General features: G+C 40.0%; 1 protein-coding gene across 5 annotated transcripts in view; it reads left to right on the forward strand.

Annotated features, from left to right (window-relative positions):
- LOC138735607 (ubiquitin-conjugating enzyme E2 variant 1-like) overlaps positions 1–16261 on the forward strand; it is a 53837-nt gene extending 37576 nt beyond the window's left edge. For 3 of the 5 annotated variants that reach the window (XM_069883671.1, XM_069883670.1, XM_069883668.1), the window contains 3 exons: positions 9974–10122; positions 11242–11367; positions 13902–16261. In XM_069883671.1, the coding sequence (XP_069739772.1) occupies positions 9974–10122; positions 11242–11367; positions 13902–14048 (422 nt within the window). In that variant the 3' untranslated portion in view covers positions 14049–16261. Of the gene's footprint in view, positions 1–9967; positions 10123–11241; positions 11368–13901 lie in introns of all 5 variants that reach the window. The other 2 variants (XM_069883669.1, XM_069883667.1) reach the window with 1 other exon arrangement.
- The last annotated feature ends 471 nt before the right edge of the window (positions 16262–16732 follow it).

Genomic DNA, 16732 nt, shown 5'->3' on the forward strand with positions numbered 1-16732 from the left:
CAGCTTAACATTTCAAGGTCTTGAAAGGCTAACACATTTCATGTTTGCATTATTGTATTTTGACAACTGTCTTTTTGCAATGATACCAATAGTAAATGTGTAACACTGCATATTTGAGGATGGTATTGATACCTTTCTAGTGAAGTGTCTGTGAAGGATTTGAAATAAATCCTAGTGCTGATAAATAGTTTATGATAAATAGTTAAATAGAAAAACTAAAACTTTAAATACCTTGGAGCACCAAGTAGGAGAAAGGAATATTTGTCAAACTTTTGGTTATTTTAATATTAGAAATGTTGACATTTATAGCATTGCATCAGCTAATAAATATCAATGATTCAAGGGTGGGGATACAGTACATCACTTGCGTTAAACTGTGTTCCAGCATAGTCTTTGTACCATTAGTTTTCCAGCTTGTGGCCTGTAGCCTTCTATGTCTAGTGTTCATCTGGACACTTAAATGCTTTTAGGTTCTTGGGTTTCACCACTGGGTGAAAAAGATACACCTTGGGTCCCCTCTAAACCTCTTTCCCCTTGCCGTAAATATTTCATCAGATTTATTGTAAGAGTACATTCATGACATCACATACGGCGCTGAGCTTTTTCCTGCAGGTGAGGCAGAATAACCACTTATTGGTAGTGCAAAAAAAAACTGGACTGGATGTACACGTAAACAAATAAAGAAATGTAAACAAACTGAAATACAGAGAAAAAAAATCAAAGTGCAGAAGTCCAAGTCCTTTAAATGAGTCCCTGATTGAGTTTGTTGTTGAGGAGTTTGGTGGTAGTGTAGCAGCTGTTCCTGAACCTGGTGATACGAGTCTTGTGGCACCTACACCTCTTCCCTAATGGTAGCAGCAAGAACAGAGCATGTGCTGGGTGATGTGGATCTTTGATGATTGCCGCTGTTCTCTGATGGCGGCATTTCCTGTAAATGTTCTTATTGGTGGGGAGGGTTTTTTCTGTGATGTCAAGAGCTGTGTCCACTACCTTTTGCAGGGATTTTTGCTCATGGGTATTGGTGTCCCCATGCCAAACTGTAATGCATTCAAGTCAGCACACTTTCTACCACATCCGTAAAAATCATACCAAACTTCTGAGGAAGGAGAGGTGCTGACACGCTTTCTTCACAACGCCATTAGTATGTTGGGTCCAGGAAAGATCCTCCAATATAGTGACTCCCAAGAACTTAATTTTCTCCACCTCTGATCCCCCAATGATCTGCTTTGGTTTTCGTGACATTCAGTGTGCAGTTGCTGGTGTGCCATTCAACCAAGTTTTCAGATCTCTTTTTCTCACTGCCCCCACCGCACAAGCTGACTCACGACCCCTTCTTATACAACCCACTATCATGGTAATTGCCAGCGAATTTTTAGATGGTTGTTGTCATACTGAACCACACAGTCAGGTGCATAGTGAGTAGAACAGGGAGCTAAGAACAGGCCTTGGTGCTCTGGTACCGAAGAAGATTATGGAGGAGATCATCTGTTTATTCCAGAATCTTCTAACTGATTTCTTTCACTCCAATATTGAACACTGATAACTTTTTTAAAAACCACCTTGGACCATAGGGATATAGGCACGCTAATGATCTAGAGGTGAGGAAATCCAGGATCCAATTATAAAGTGGGATTCCCAGTCTTGGAGTTTGTTAATCATTTTTGAGGGGATGATGTTGTTAAATTCTGAACTGTAGTCGATAAAGAGCATTCTGATAGTGTCCATGTGTTCCGTGGCTTTGTGTCGAGCTAGTGAGATGGCATCTGCTGTAGATATGTCGTTAAGGTAGGTGAATTGGAATGGATCCATGTCGCCACTCAGTCAGGAACTGATCTGCTTCAATGCCAACTTTCAAAACACTTCATCACCGATGTGAGTGCCACTGGTCATTTAGGCAGGTTACCACGTTACTTGTACAATTGAGGTTGGTTTGAAATAGGTGGATACCAAAACCTGCAGGAGTGAGATGTTGAAGATATCTGTGACTACATTGGTCCGGATGCTTTCCTTGGATTCACTTTACTCCAAACGAGAGTGAAAATTACTGTGAGTACTTTTGTTCAGATTCTGTGTACCTCCATCAGAGGGGAAATAAAATACAGTGACCTCCTGTGACTGCAGGATATATTCTTCAGAGAATATAGTGAATAGGGATCTAAATTGTATATATGTAAATTCAACATGGATTGAGTAATGTTGCCACAAGCCTTGCTGCTAGGGGATTTTCCTTATCTTCTCCACTGGTATTTTAATTGAAAATAGCTTAAAAATATGGAAATGGGAAAGAGTGACCCTACTTGTCCATTGATTTTTTTTTCCCCCCTCCAGGTTTGTTTTTGAGCAACAATTACAGTTTGGCACACAATTTTTGTTTTGCAAACCTGGAATCTTGTGTAACATCCAGGTTAATTCACATACTCATCTGTGAAACTGGAAGAGCAAAAGATGTGAGCACATTCATTGACATTTGCTGCACATGAATTGATAATAACAAAAGATTGTCACCTAGGCCGAGAACCTTACCAGAAATTGTGGTCAAAAACTGCTTGAAGAATTGAGTGCAACCCTTTCCGATTGTAGTGGGCTCGAGCATCTTTCGGGGTGGGGTGGTGGGGGGTGGTGATGATGGGAATGTGTGCCATCGATGGCACCAGTGCATATTGGATACACCCCCGTTCTGCAAATCTGTCCATCGTCCGAAGACGTGTGCCACTCGGTGATTGGACATAACGTTTGGCTAGGGCTGCCCTCATTGCTCTGGTAACCTGGCATACCAGCACATGCACAGTGGAGACATCCACTCCAAAAATACAACTGATGGATCGATATTTGCTTAAGGTGGAATACCTCCACAAAACAACAGCAAGTCTAAACCGAGGTCCCAGAGGCTGTTGCCAGTTTGTTGCCTTAGGCCTCAGGTGGGGCTCAATGAGCCTCAATACAGAGTCAAAATTGTCCTGAGACGTAGGGAAATGAGTCCACCACTCCTCTTCATCAAAATTGTTGAGGACATTAGATCAGAGCACAGATCCGTGTGGTCTCTCTCTCTCATAAATGTTTCCATCTATGGTGTCTATATGCCTCAAACTGCTCCATGTTTCTCTTTAAATTCTTCAACCCATTTCTGATCACACGAGCACATTGTTCACATGGATGCAACATCGCATGCATCAAAAGGCCACAATCGATGTAGAGAAGATTTGACTGCGTCTAAAGACTGGACAAAATGTACAGGACTAGCATTAGATAGTGCTGTTTGTTTGCCATTTTTAATGTCACCGCTCAGCGAGCATGTTATACATCACACTATGCGCCGACGTTGATGTGCTTAGTACCCTACCTCTTTTGCTCTGGTAAGTGGGCCTGCTATGTGAACAGACACAGTGACCGACCGGGCTTTTCTTCTGGTTTATGTGAGCAGCCATTTGGGCTTCCAGAGGGGTTTTTTTTTGTGTGAAAGTGCCTTCTAGATTGAGTTCTGCTTGATATAAAACAAAAATTTAAATGGACTACAGTTAATTCAAACATGGCCTGAAGACACAATATTTTCCATGTTTGACTTGATGTATGTGTTGCTGTAGTCCATTTAAATTTTTGTTTCATATCAAGCAGAACTCAATCTAGAAGGCACTTTCACACAAAAAAAAACCCCTCTGGAAGCCCAAATGGCTGCTCACATAAAGCAGAAGAAAAGCCCGGTCGGTCACTGTGTCTGTTCACGGAAACAACCCAAAAATGCATGATTGCGACTTGGTGGGTAACTTGAAGAGCCCAGTCTAATAACTGGTGCATTTTCTAAGTGGTGTATACTGCAGCCATTGATGGTGCAAGGATCAATTGCTTGATACTAGTAAACAAGCAGGCTGCTCATTCCTAAAGGATGTTGAGCAGATTTAGTGTTGTCAGAACTATGTACATTAGACAAGAGTATCTTATTATACTCCAAATGTTTCTTCCAGATAGTGGAGAAATTGTCCTGTGGATCCAGTTCTTGATTAGTTCACTTTTTGATGATTGAGGCAATATATTCGTAGTATAGGATGACAAGAGTTGTCCTCAAATTTCAATAAATGCAAGTTTGGAGATAATTCAGAAAGTTGAGTGCAAATTCAGACGGTGGAAATTTATGTCTTCACCCAAAATTAATACTTTGGTAATTTATTGAAATCAGCATGATGCTGAACCAAGCCATGAAAGACCTCAACAATGAAGACGCTGTTTACATCCGGTACCGCACGGATGGCAGTCTCTTCAATCTGAGGTGCCTGCAAGCTCACACCAAGACACAAGAGCAACTTGTCCGTGAACTACTCTTTGCAGACGATGCCGCTTTAGTTGCCCATTCAGAGCCAGCTCTTCAGCGCTTGACGTCCTGTTTTGCGGAAACTGCCAAAATGTTTGGCCTGGAAGTCAGCCTGAAGAAAACTGAGGTCCTCCATCAGCCAGCTCCCCACCATAACTACCAGCCCCCCCACATCTCCATCGGGCACACAAAACTCAAAACGGTCAACCAGTTTACCTATCTCGGCTGCACCATTTCATCAGATGCAAGGATCGACAATGAGATAGACAACAGACTTGCCAAGGCAAATAGCACCTTTGGAAGACTACACAAAAGAGTCTGGAAAAACAACCAACTGAAAAACCTCACAATACAGAGCCGTTGTCATACCCACACTCCTGTTCGGCTCTGAATCATGGGTTCTGCATCACCTACGGCTCCTAGAACGCTTCCACCAGCGTTGTCTCCGCTCCATCCTCAACATCCATTCGAGCGCTTTCATCCCTAACGTCGAAGTACTCGAGATGGCAGAGGTCGACAGCATCGAGTCCACGCTGCTGAAGATCCAGCTGCGCTGGGTGGGTCACGTCTCCAGAATGGAGGACCATCACCTTCCCAAGATCGTGTTATATGGTGAGGTCTCCACTGGCCACCGTGACAGAGGTGCACCAAAGAAAAGGTACAAGGACTGCCTAAAGAAATCTCTTGGTGCCTGCCACATTGACCATCGCCAGTGGGCTGATCTTGCCTCAAACCGTGCATCTTGGCGCCTCACAGTTTGGCGGGCAGCAACCTCCTTTGAAGAAGACCGCAGAGCCCACCTCACTGACAAAAGGCAAAGGAGGAAAAACCCAACACCCAACCCCAACCAACCAATTTTCCGCTGCAACCGTGTCTGCCTGTCCCGCATCGGACTTGTCAGCCACAAACGAGCCTGCAGCTGACGTGGACATTTACCCCCTCCTTAAATCTTCGTCCGCGAAGCCAAGCCAAAGAGAAAAAGAGATGTATACTATGAGAAACATGGGATCATTTAAATTAATTTTTGTGTTGTGTTACTGGCAAAGTCAATATTTATTATCCATTTCAGATTGTCCTTGAGTGTGGTAATGAGCTACCTTGAACTGCTGCATTTCCTCAGGGAAATGGAATGCAAGATGTTGAGCTCTGGACCAATCTTTTGGCCTGTTTTGCTCATGGGACAATCGAGCAAACAGGTCCTTGATTGCTGGGAACTCTAAGGCTAGTGCAGGCAAATGCCAGATTGAGTGTTATCTAACCTAGTCACATTTTCCTTTTAGGGCTTATTTTGGACGCATCAACCTCATTACTACACTTTTCCGAACTTGTGATTGGAATTAGATACAGGAATTGTGTGGCTAGTAGGTATTAATACTGTACAAATAAGAACCAGTCTTATGATAAATCCTGTTTAAATGCAAGCGAGAAGTCAGTTTTGAAATTAAAAGGATGGTGTAATCATTTAATGGCAAATTAAACTCGCCAGTCGCTGTGGTTGAGACTAAGTGCATTACTCAATGCTGATGTGCTTTTTTAAAACACCCTCTCTCCCGATGGCTTTCGTGATGCTTGGCTCGGAAATGATGTCATCCCTGACGATTGGAAGCGAGCCCAGTACTTCCAAGGCTTTCTGTTCTTGCTGACTCAAACCTCCATGAGCTGGTTTGTTGTATAACGTGGCTCAACCCGCTATAGGAAACTGCTCCCCCGCCCCCCCCCCCCAAAGAACTGGTGTTAGGAGGTATTGATCCCATTACTTATATACCCCCGTCTGCCTTTTTAGGTGGGTCACCAGTTGCTGCAAGTCTATATGTACTGGCTTGAGATGGTTAATCAGTGATCATCTCTTGCCTGCCTCTAATGTCCAATACATGTATACTCTTGTCATCCTATACTATGAATATATTGCCTCAATCGTCAAAAAGTGAACTAATCAAGAACTGGATCCAGAGGACAATTTCTCACTATCTGCAAGAAACATTTGGAGTATAATAAGATACTCTTTACTTGTCTAATGTACATAGTTCTGACAACACTAAATCTGTCATAATGAATCACTTTTGAACAGGCCCTTGAATGGGTGCTGGAGGGGTACGATGCATCCCTCATTGTTTGGATACTTATTCACAGTCCTTGAGGTCCTTTGGGATATACAAAGTGGTTGAGCCATGCCTTGAGGTAGGAACAGGTGCCAATGTGCCACTATTCGCAGCCGTGTTCCGTTGGTGAATCCTCTTCTGTCCTCTTACTGCTGGCATGAACTCCCCTGCAACAGTGAGCAGAAGATGTGGCCATATCCTCTTTTGGTGTCGTATCAATGCCCAGCATCACCCAAGGCAACTTATCTATCCAATCAGGACCGTTGAGACGCACCATGAGGACTGACTTCAAATGGCAGTGGAATCTCTCCACAAGGTTGTTGGATTGTGGATGGTACGCCGTGGTGTGGTGCAACTGCTTGCGGAGTAGCTGGGCTAGTCCCATCCATAATGTTGATGTGAATTGTGCCCCCATCTGAGGTCATGTCCACTGGCATCCTGAAACAAGCCACCCACTTCGCAATAAGCACTCTAGCGCATGATATGGTGGACATGTCTGAGAGTGGGTCAGCTTCCGGCCACTTGGTGAACCTGTCATCCATTGTCAGAAAGAACCTGGCACCTCGCGGTGGTGGCAGTGGTCCCACGACATCTATATGTACGTGGTCAAAACACTTGCTTGCTAGGGGAAAAGATTGGAGTGATACTTTTACATGCCACTGTGGTTTTGAGGTCTGACAATGTACACAAGTTCTGGTCCAATCTGTTTCCTTAGGCTGTGCCATACAAATTTTCCCGCTACTAGCTGCATGGTGGCTCAAATGGAAGGATGCGCCAGGCCGTGAATTGCATCAAATATTTGGCGTCTCCAAGTATAATTGGTCAAGGATGCCCTGCAGACATGTTGCATAGGATTGTAGCTGCTGAAGGTCCAAATCTCAGATCCTCCAGCTTAAGACTGGATCCTGCAGTGCAGTTGGCCGCTATGTTGTGTCCTCCTGTGGTGCTGCCACGAGAGCTGCGTCGTCTATACCCGGAGACCATGCTTGAACTGAATGGACTAATGTGCAGGATAGCGCATCCACTATGTGATTGTTTTTTTTCCTGCAACGTGCCAAATGGATGTGGTATATTCTGAAATAAAAGATGCCTCTGTTGCCTTGGCGACCATTGGTCTGAAACTTAGTTTTGGTTGTTAAAGTTCTCATTCCTCAGAATCTTGGACCATACGTGTGAATAATTTTGACCCAGATGCTTGAACATTCGGAGGCATTTTGTCAGTTTACGTGCTCCCGTTGTAAATGTAATTCATTGGAACCATTTGTCGAACATAATGCATTTCAGTAAATTGTCATTGTGTCTTGTGTATTTGAAATGAATCACCTTTTCTCTGTGTTTCTGTATACAAAAATGTTGATATCCTGGGTTCGCTGGGAGACTTTCAGTGGAATCTCTGAGAATGCCTTCTTGTAATGACGAAAGACCTTCTGCATCCACCAACTTCAATTTCTTGTGGTTTAGTCACAGTCACAACAGGTAGATTTACCTCATTGTGGCTCTGCTATTGTATTATTGTCTGGAAGATGTATCTTTCAAGAGGTTCTTTTCCTGATGTAGTGCATTACTGTTGGTACCTCTAAGAAAGGAAGGCTGAGGGACCATACACCCGTTTCATTGGCGGCAGAGATCCACCATCTTTGCTGCTTTCCTTACCACTGCATTAGTTCCATCTTCTAATCAATAAAATTCTGTCCAGTTATTGAACATCCAGCCTTGTGGAACTTGATCATGAAACATTCATAAAGGAAGACCAACATAGTTTCTGAAAAGCTTAAAGACAAATAAGATTTGTAGTACTATTGGATATGCCACAGGTTGTTCAGAGTATGGAGCAGACTAGCATTGATCATTACCCCCTGAAGTTTTTCAGCGTATTTTTGGTAAATCACGACAGGCCATATTACCTGGATATCTACCATGGCAATAGAAACAATAACTAAATGTACAAGGTGCTTGAAACTTTGCATTCATTTTATGGTAAATTCACACTTTATACTAGTTTGAAATGCTAAAATTGAATTGCTATGAATAACTTTATCAAAGTGTATGTTGCTTATTGTAGGTTCAGGCCAAAATTACAAATACAGGAGATAAACTATGTTGAATGTTAATATTTTGCAGGCCAGTAGTGAGTTTTGGATTTTTGCTTTTCCATAAATTCATTGCATTGCATTATATTATGCATTTTTAAATTTTTACTCTTTGGCTAGAAACGCTTGAATGGAATTCAATGCAATATTCTGGTAATGTATAGTAGTCACGTCTTTCTGACTTTTGGCCTTTTTAAATGGCATAAGTAATTAGAGGCTGAGTGGCAAATTCCAAGACTTTCCTGCTTAAGTCAGGTTGGAGGATATATTGGGCAAACAAATCTTGTGACAATTTTTAGTGAGATTTGAAAATACAGGTACACGATCCTTTATCCGGACACCTAAAATCCGGAAAGCTCCAAAATCCGGCAAGTGGGAACCAGCGGTTGGGGGAGGCGGATGAGGGACCACGGTCAGGGGAGGCGGCCGGGCGGTTGGGGGAGGTGGCTGACGGTCCGGTGGTCAGGAGAGGCGTCTGGGTGGCCGAGGGACCGCGGTCGGCGGAGGCGTCTGGGTGGCCGAGGGACCGCGGTCGGCGGAGGCGTCCGGGCGGCCGAGGGACTGGCGGTCAGGGGAGACAGCAGTTGGGGGAGACTGCCGGGCGACTGGAAGCGAGTGGGGTTGGATAGGCAGCACAATTCGGGTGGGCTTTCCGAAATCTTGAAAAATCCAAAATTCAGAACACGCTATCCCCCAAGGGTTCCAGATAAAGGATCGTGTACCTGTACCTGTATAGATAATCAATTTTTTAAAAATCTTCAGAGATGGTGCATACAAAAAACTTTGGTATTTCTTTACTTGGTGTGGGAGCTGAATCAAAGGTGTGGTTGAAGGTAATATCACATTGTAATGCCATACATCACAATATTTCTGTAGTCCCACAGACTTGCCATTATCAGTTATTCTTTTATACTGATATTTATATGTTGTATAAAAAGGAGCACTTCAAGATTTTCCCAGACATCAACCTTATAGAATGCTAAGCAAAACTTGAGTAATTTCACAAAATATCTCAAACTGTAGAATTGTCAATAGGTAATTAAATGCATGAAGATGTCTTCTATATTTTTGGTGTATGGAGTCAGAGTTCCTTAGTTTAACTGAAAAGCAAACATCTGTTGAATTGAATAAAAAGCAGAGAAATATTCAAAGCAGGTTTTAGTAATTGGGAGGTCCAGCTTTTTGTGGTATCCTTTTGGCCATTATGTATTGACCACTAATCCTGTAAATTTCTCCGGTTTTTTTTTGGTCAAACCTTTTCTAAATTTATTGTAATTTCATTACATAGAAATTAACAATATAAGTTTAATTTTAAAACTAATGAAAGCAAAAAAAAAATTGTATAAGTCTGCAATAAAAGCAATGCTGAAAATACTTGGCAGATTAGAGGATATGTGGAAGGCAAAGCCATTAATGTTTTAAGTTTGTTTCTCCTTCCACCTGACGTTTTTGTGTAGTTTAAACTGTACTGTCAGTTGCAGCTGTAACAGTTCCACGTAATTTTCGCCTTCTGGAAGAACTAGAAGATGGTCAGAAGGGAGCAAGTGATGGGACAGTAAGTTGGGGACTTGAAGATGATGAAGATATGACACTTACAAGGTGGACAGGAATGATTGTTGGACCTACCAGAGTAAGTATGATTTTAAAAAGCTTTGATTGCAGTGATCATTATCTGGAGATATTTGATCATCCAGAATTTGCATGATTTTGCGTCTAATGTTTTGATCATTAAGAAAATGAAAAATCTGAGTCCAGGAAAGACACACAAAATTCTTTTGGGTTCTGTAAGAAAACTGAAGTCCTCAATTTCTCGATTCATTTAGACTAACTCACATCGTTCAATTGTATTATTTGCATTTGTTCCAACTTTGTTGAAGTTCTTGCCTCATAAATTTATCAAGTTGCAAATTCAAATCAAGTTGATTTGGCATTTTCATAATTGAAAAGCATGTCCAACTGTGTTATGAAAAGTTACCTTTTTATAATCCATGCGATAAATTGTAACATTTTGGTAGCATTTTTTAATCAACTTTTCTTGAGGCTTGGTCATAGTTTTTATATAGAGTTATAGCTTGCAGGATGGAAACAAGCCCTTCCACTCAGCTACCTCCTGCTGACTTAAATTGTCTCTAGCAGCTCCTCCATTTACTGTATTTCACCCATATGCATATAAAAGGTTGCTATGCTTCTACCTGTCTCAATGTCTTTTCAACATTGAGGCACCACCACATCCTCTGGCAGCTCCTTCCACATGTGCAACCCCCACTCTGTGGTAAATGGCATCTCTTTTTAATCTCCTCTCACCTTTCAAGTATGTTCTTTAGTTTTCGATTCAGCCTGGAAAAAGGCTGACTACTCGTGCTATTTGTCAAATCGGAGTTTTACAATTTTGTGAATGTAAATGTTGTGAAAAGGATTTCAGTAGCAATTGCATGGTCAAATTTTTGTATTTCCTACTTGTAAATCAAAGTTTATGCCTATTGACTCCATTCTAGTTCTCCATTCAATCCCATTACCCATTCAGTTTACTGTAACATTTTTTCCTAATCCACCATGACTTGCTTATCTCCACCTACACAGGATGCCAAATGTTGGAGACCTATTGCAGAGTCTTGGTTTTTTTTTGACTATTCCTCTATCTCCAGACGAGCTATCCTGTTTTTCAGCAGGTTTTTTTTGTTGCTACTAATACATTTGTCTCTGATTTATTCCAGAACCATGTGAAGTCGTATATTTTTTCTTTTTACAGACAATTTATGAACAACGAATATACAGCCTTAAAATAGACTGTGGGCCTAGATATCCAGAAGTAGCTCCGCATGTTAGATTTGTAACAAAAATAAATATGAATGGAGTAAATAGTTCCAATGGAACGGTGAGTCCGTTGCTCTTCGAGCATTTTTGACTGTTATGATGTTGTTGTCACGATAATACAGGTTCCACACCTGCTTATCAAAGATGAGTTTGGCACCAAACATGACCCAACACAACCCTTGCTCAACGCCTGCGTATCCCGTTGCGTTCCGCGTCGCTAATTAGAGGTGACATTATTTGATGAGTACCCTTCCGTTAAGCATGACCCTCACTCAACTCAAGTTGGAATATCCCATGTCGATCCGCTACTTTATAAGCATCTCAAAATCGTCGTATACTCACGCCCGTCCAGCATTGCTGCGCTTTCAGTCAGCCTGGCAGCGCCTCAGTGTCCATTATTGCTACCCATAATCCCCCACACGGCTGAAACCGCTGTACAACGCCAGTGCAGGGGAACTGAGAAGGAGGCGGTTCCCCTGGTGCTGGTACGGCAGTTGGGGGGGTGGGGGGGAGGAGAAATGGCAGCACGACCCGGGTGGGGGTGAGGAGAGATGGCAACGCGACTCGGGCGGGGATGGGTGGAGGGAAAGTCAGCAGCACAACTCGGGCAGACGGGCTTAAAGGGACCAAAATCAAAATGATTCCAAAACCAGGAAGATTCTGAACAACAGCAGGTGTTCAGTCAAAGCAATTCTGTATAAAAGGTTAGGCACCTGTAAGTGAAAATCCTTGGTTGTAAATTTTCAATAGGAATGATTTAATCGTTTGATTTGACATCTTTACTCAATTAAGAGTGAGAAATTAAACTTCCCAAAAGTTCAGTTTTTTGAATATTTTATTTAAAAGGTTTTCCATACATGTAATTCCTAAATTATTATACAATACAATAGATGTTTGTATTACATGATGGTTATAACCCCTCCCCTTCCCTTCCTCTCTCCATCCTTCACCCCCCTCCCCCTCATAAAGAATAATATGTGTAAAGAATTATATAGGAATAAAAAGTAAGAAAAAAAAAAGTATAGTATCTAGAACTGCCTGGAGTATCGCTTTCCAACACAATGGAATTCAGCAGATTTTATTGGTCATTTTCATTTTAATAAAGAGGGTTAACACAGGTCTCAAGAGGCTGGAAGAACATTTCTACATATTTATACCTAAGGTTTGCATATGTGGGCTCCAAATTTGCAAAAATAAAGTATATATTTTTCAAATTATTTGTAGTTTTCTCTAAAGGAATACAGCTTAGATTTTCTGCATTTCACCTTCCCATGCCAAGATGCGAGTCGGATTTCCAATTCACTGCAGTACATTTCCTTGCTAATGCTATTTTAACAAATTTAACTTGATATATGGAAGTTCAGTTAGTAAACAAAAGCAAATTATTTAAAATGCTAAGCTTCTGGATCGGTCATTGCAGAGCCCAGATGGAACAAGAGTTTTGTTTTATTTCTGATATAATGCTGATTATTGATCAATTTAGAACATATCCTTCTTTTATCTATTAATTGAAAATTATACTGAGATCTATGAGAAAGAGATAAACTGTCAAATACCATATTTATTATATATTTAATGTGTAATATGTATATGACATGACCTGTTATTATTGGATGACTTTGTCAGATTTGTATATTAAACTCCATAAAAATATTTTAAAAATAATAAAAGTATCCTTTGACATCTGGCCCACCAAAAAAAATTTTTTAAAGTAATTTATCTTCATCCCTTCCAATTGATCTTTGGAGGAGAGAGTTGCTTTCTTGAATGGCTTGGCTAAAATTTGCAATTTGACACAATTATAAACTGGTCACCAAGAAAAAGATGTGGAAAACATTGAGACAAACTGGGAGTAAATGGCTTTTAACAAGTTGTCAGTGCAGTTACATTTTAATAATAGCCAATCTTTTATTTGTGCCCAATTTACTCTCTTCCGTGAATTGAATGGATTCACAATATAGCAGAATTGCAGCATCTTAAGAAGTGATGCTGGATTCCATTTCTAATGCAACTTGTTTAAAAGGACTAGCATGAATCAATTTAATTTAGGTTATTCCACAAGATGGAGCATTTGTTAATTATGGAGCACTAGTTTGAAGGTTCCATGCTCCAGCCTACAGCAAGGATGGAGCACGAGCTTGAAGGTTCCATGCTCCAGCCTACAGCAAGGATGGAGCACGAGCTTGAAGGTTCCATGCTCCAGCCTACAGCAAGGATGTGGAATATTTTAATATTGTGCTCACAATTCTACGCTTGAATCTGCCTTTTGTTTAAGGCAGTATTTAATGTGACATTCACTGACAGCATATTTATCTTTTGTCTCCGAGTCCCTTGGAGACGAGCAGCAAAAGTAAATGTTGAAGTTAAAACTTGAGTATTAAATTTAAGTTGAATTTGCACATTGTATATTGTCACATTTTGACTTGTCATTGGGAAGTGTTTGTTGTCTCATGCTTGCTATGTGTAGGATCACATCATTTGTAATACGTGAATTTAATGAAGAGTGACTTTGCACAATTTCCCTCTTGTATTTAAATGTAAAGTGAAAGTTGTTTGTTGTTCCTTCTCTTAATCTTGCTCTTGCATCTTTTCCAGGTGGATCCAAAAAGCATATCAGTTCTAGCTAAATGGCAGAATACGTATAGTATCAGAATTCTTCTGACGGAGCTGCGACGTCAAATGATGTGTAAAGAAAATGGGAAACTTGCTCAGCCCCCAGAAGGACAATGTTACAGCAATTAGCCTGAAATCGTTCCTCCCTCAATTCAAGCTTACTTCATTTTCCACCGTACCGTAGTACTTTCCTTTCCTAGGCGCATCTTGTAGATCTCAAAGTACTGGAAAAAGAATAATTCCCATTAAAGCAATTAATCTTAATACTGTAAATGTACGCCAATACTAATTGTTTTTGTTGGACAAAAATTGTATGATAACACAAATAATCTTGCGCGTAACCACTGTCTACACAGTAGAATTTTTGTTGTCAGGAATTATCTATTGAAATTAGTACTATTGAGACCAGTGTGGCACATTTAGCTAAAGCTGTGAATATGCACATCACAAAGACACTTGCTGCAGGTTTGCCCTTTTAAATTATTGTCCCTTTGCAATAGTATTAAAGCTCAGGGCTATTTATTAGAGTCCAAACACAAAGGTTGGAATGATCAGTACAGTATTGTTTTCTGGTCTCCATCTGCCAATGGGATTTATCTTACTTTCAGAGCCAACTTTTCCTTTGTGCTGTCTCTAGTAAATGCTGAACACAGCTGATGTATTTTGGACCACTAACCTTAGTTTGCTGTATTGTGGATGCAAGCTACATGTATAACTATTTGGTGCGTCCAAAATTTTTTTGACCATTGTACAAAGCCACATTTTAAAGCAGCGGATATCACCACAACTCTTTAACAGCCATTGTTTCCGTTAAAAGCATATTTTGTTGAAAAATGTTTAAGATATTAGATGTATGGATATAACTGTCTCAGAAATTAAAGAATTTAACATAATGGTATTCTATTGATAGCCTTTTATTGTGTCATCCTAATTATGAAATATTGAATTGTGCATTGTGGGTAATACATGGATTATATTTAAACTAAATTGTAAATGCAGTAATTTTGAAGCAGTACAAAGGTGCATAAAATGAACGACAAACATCTTAAGTTTGTCATTAAGCATTTTCATGTACTTTTTCTTTCATGGACAATACTAGTGTCTTGTACTGCACTAAGACAATTGTAATAGAAATAAGGCATTGAAAATATATATTTGGATATGTTTGGGCTATTTGTATCTTTTTGAAGTTTTTCTGCAATAGCTGCAGAATTTGAATTGTTTTTAATTCCTGATGAACATCAGTTCAGTAACGGAGCAACTAATTGGTTCTGGGGCTTCAGCTTGTAAGATAGAACACATTGTACAATGTGACTTGATTTATATAAAAGCACAATTTGGTTCTCTGAGCTTGAATCCACAAACTGAATTGTTTTTGCTTATGTTAATTCATAATCGAGAGTAGGCCGAGAAAATGTTGCAGAAATTCATCTAATCCACCTGCAATTTGTCCATTTATTATTTGAGATATTCTGAAGAAACCTTTTTGGTTCATTATACTATCTGCATCTGCTTGCCACCCTCATCTCCACAACCAATTTGGTGTAGATCTAAACTTTCCAGATCAAATTGCAAGGTTATTCTGGTGGTTGACATGTACTGTATGACCAACTTAGTGTGCAGAAATTTCTCATTTTTTGTTCTTACAGAAGCTATAGCTTTTAAATCTTCCCATATTCCAAATGGAGTTTTTTTTTAAAAAAGCTATATTGATAACATCTTTTTCAATCGTGGATAAGAATTTGGAGCTACTGTTGACCATCTAGCCCTTTGATCCCCATTTGTAATTTAGTGAATACTGAATTAGTCCCCTAAGATAGCTTTTTGTATCTAAAATCTCTTAATCTCACTTTATATACATTAATTTCCTTTTGGGATAATGAATCCCAACCTTCTGAATGAAAATATTCTTCTGAACCTTAGTCCGATATAGGCAAGTGCTTATTTCTAGTATCATTTTTTTTGTGTCCCCAGTCAATAAATCAGCTTCTCAGCATTTACTTTGTCAAGCCTTAAAATCATAAAGTTGGCTGATATTAGGTGAGGGAAAAAGCTAATTTTGTGTGTATTTTTAAAGAGCTTTCACATTGGGAATTTCTCCCTATAGCCCTTCTATTCACTGGGATGCGGTTTTCTGCCCAGTAAGTTAGTAAATAAAGAAATCTGAAGGTGAAACAGAATTTTTAATGTGTACTCCAACTACTGAATTGTTATACCTTCCAAAAGTCTGAAGAAGTGGATTGATATGTTATCCTACAAGGCAGACTTAAGTTTTGGACCAGCAAGTGTTTTATTTACATGGGGCAAAAGAATGAGCAATAAATAAAGTGACAGGTGAAAAACAGACTTGCCTGTCTTTAATATTAAATGCAACTATTGTTTAAACATTAAGATAAAATGTGAACTTGTCAGTAACCTAGAGAATATTTCTCAGCTGTACTTTCTTCTTGGCTCATCATTTTAATATTCATTTGACTATAAGATTGGAAGTAATTGTATTGAATAACTCCAGGTGAAAAGGGTTCCCACTTTAAAAAAAACTGATCTTTGAAAAATATAAATGAAAGATATAGCTGCAGTTTTCATTATGACACACTCTAATAATCACTGCATAATATTTGCATTAAAAATGGCAAAAGATATTTGTATACATTGTCCCTGGTTGATTATGCAATTAAATGTTTTGTACCACTGTGTGGGCTACAGCAACCAGCACCTTTTTGGAGTCCTTTCCAAGAAACATAACTAGTAATGCAAAATGCAATTTAAATTTCAGTGAATTTTTTTTTAATTATGTGATGTGGTTCGGTGTA

Source organism: Narcine bancroftii, chromosome 6 (assembly GCF_036971445.1).
Source record: "Narcine bancroftii isolate sNarBan1 chromosome 6, sNarBan1.hap1, whole genome shotgun sequence".
NCBI classification, from domain to species: Eukaryota; Metazoa; Chordata; class Chondrichthyes; order Torpediniformes; family Narcinidae; genus Narcine; species Narcine bancroftii.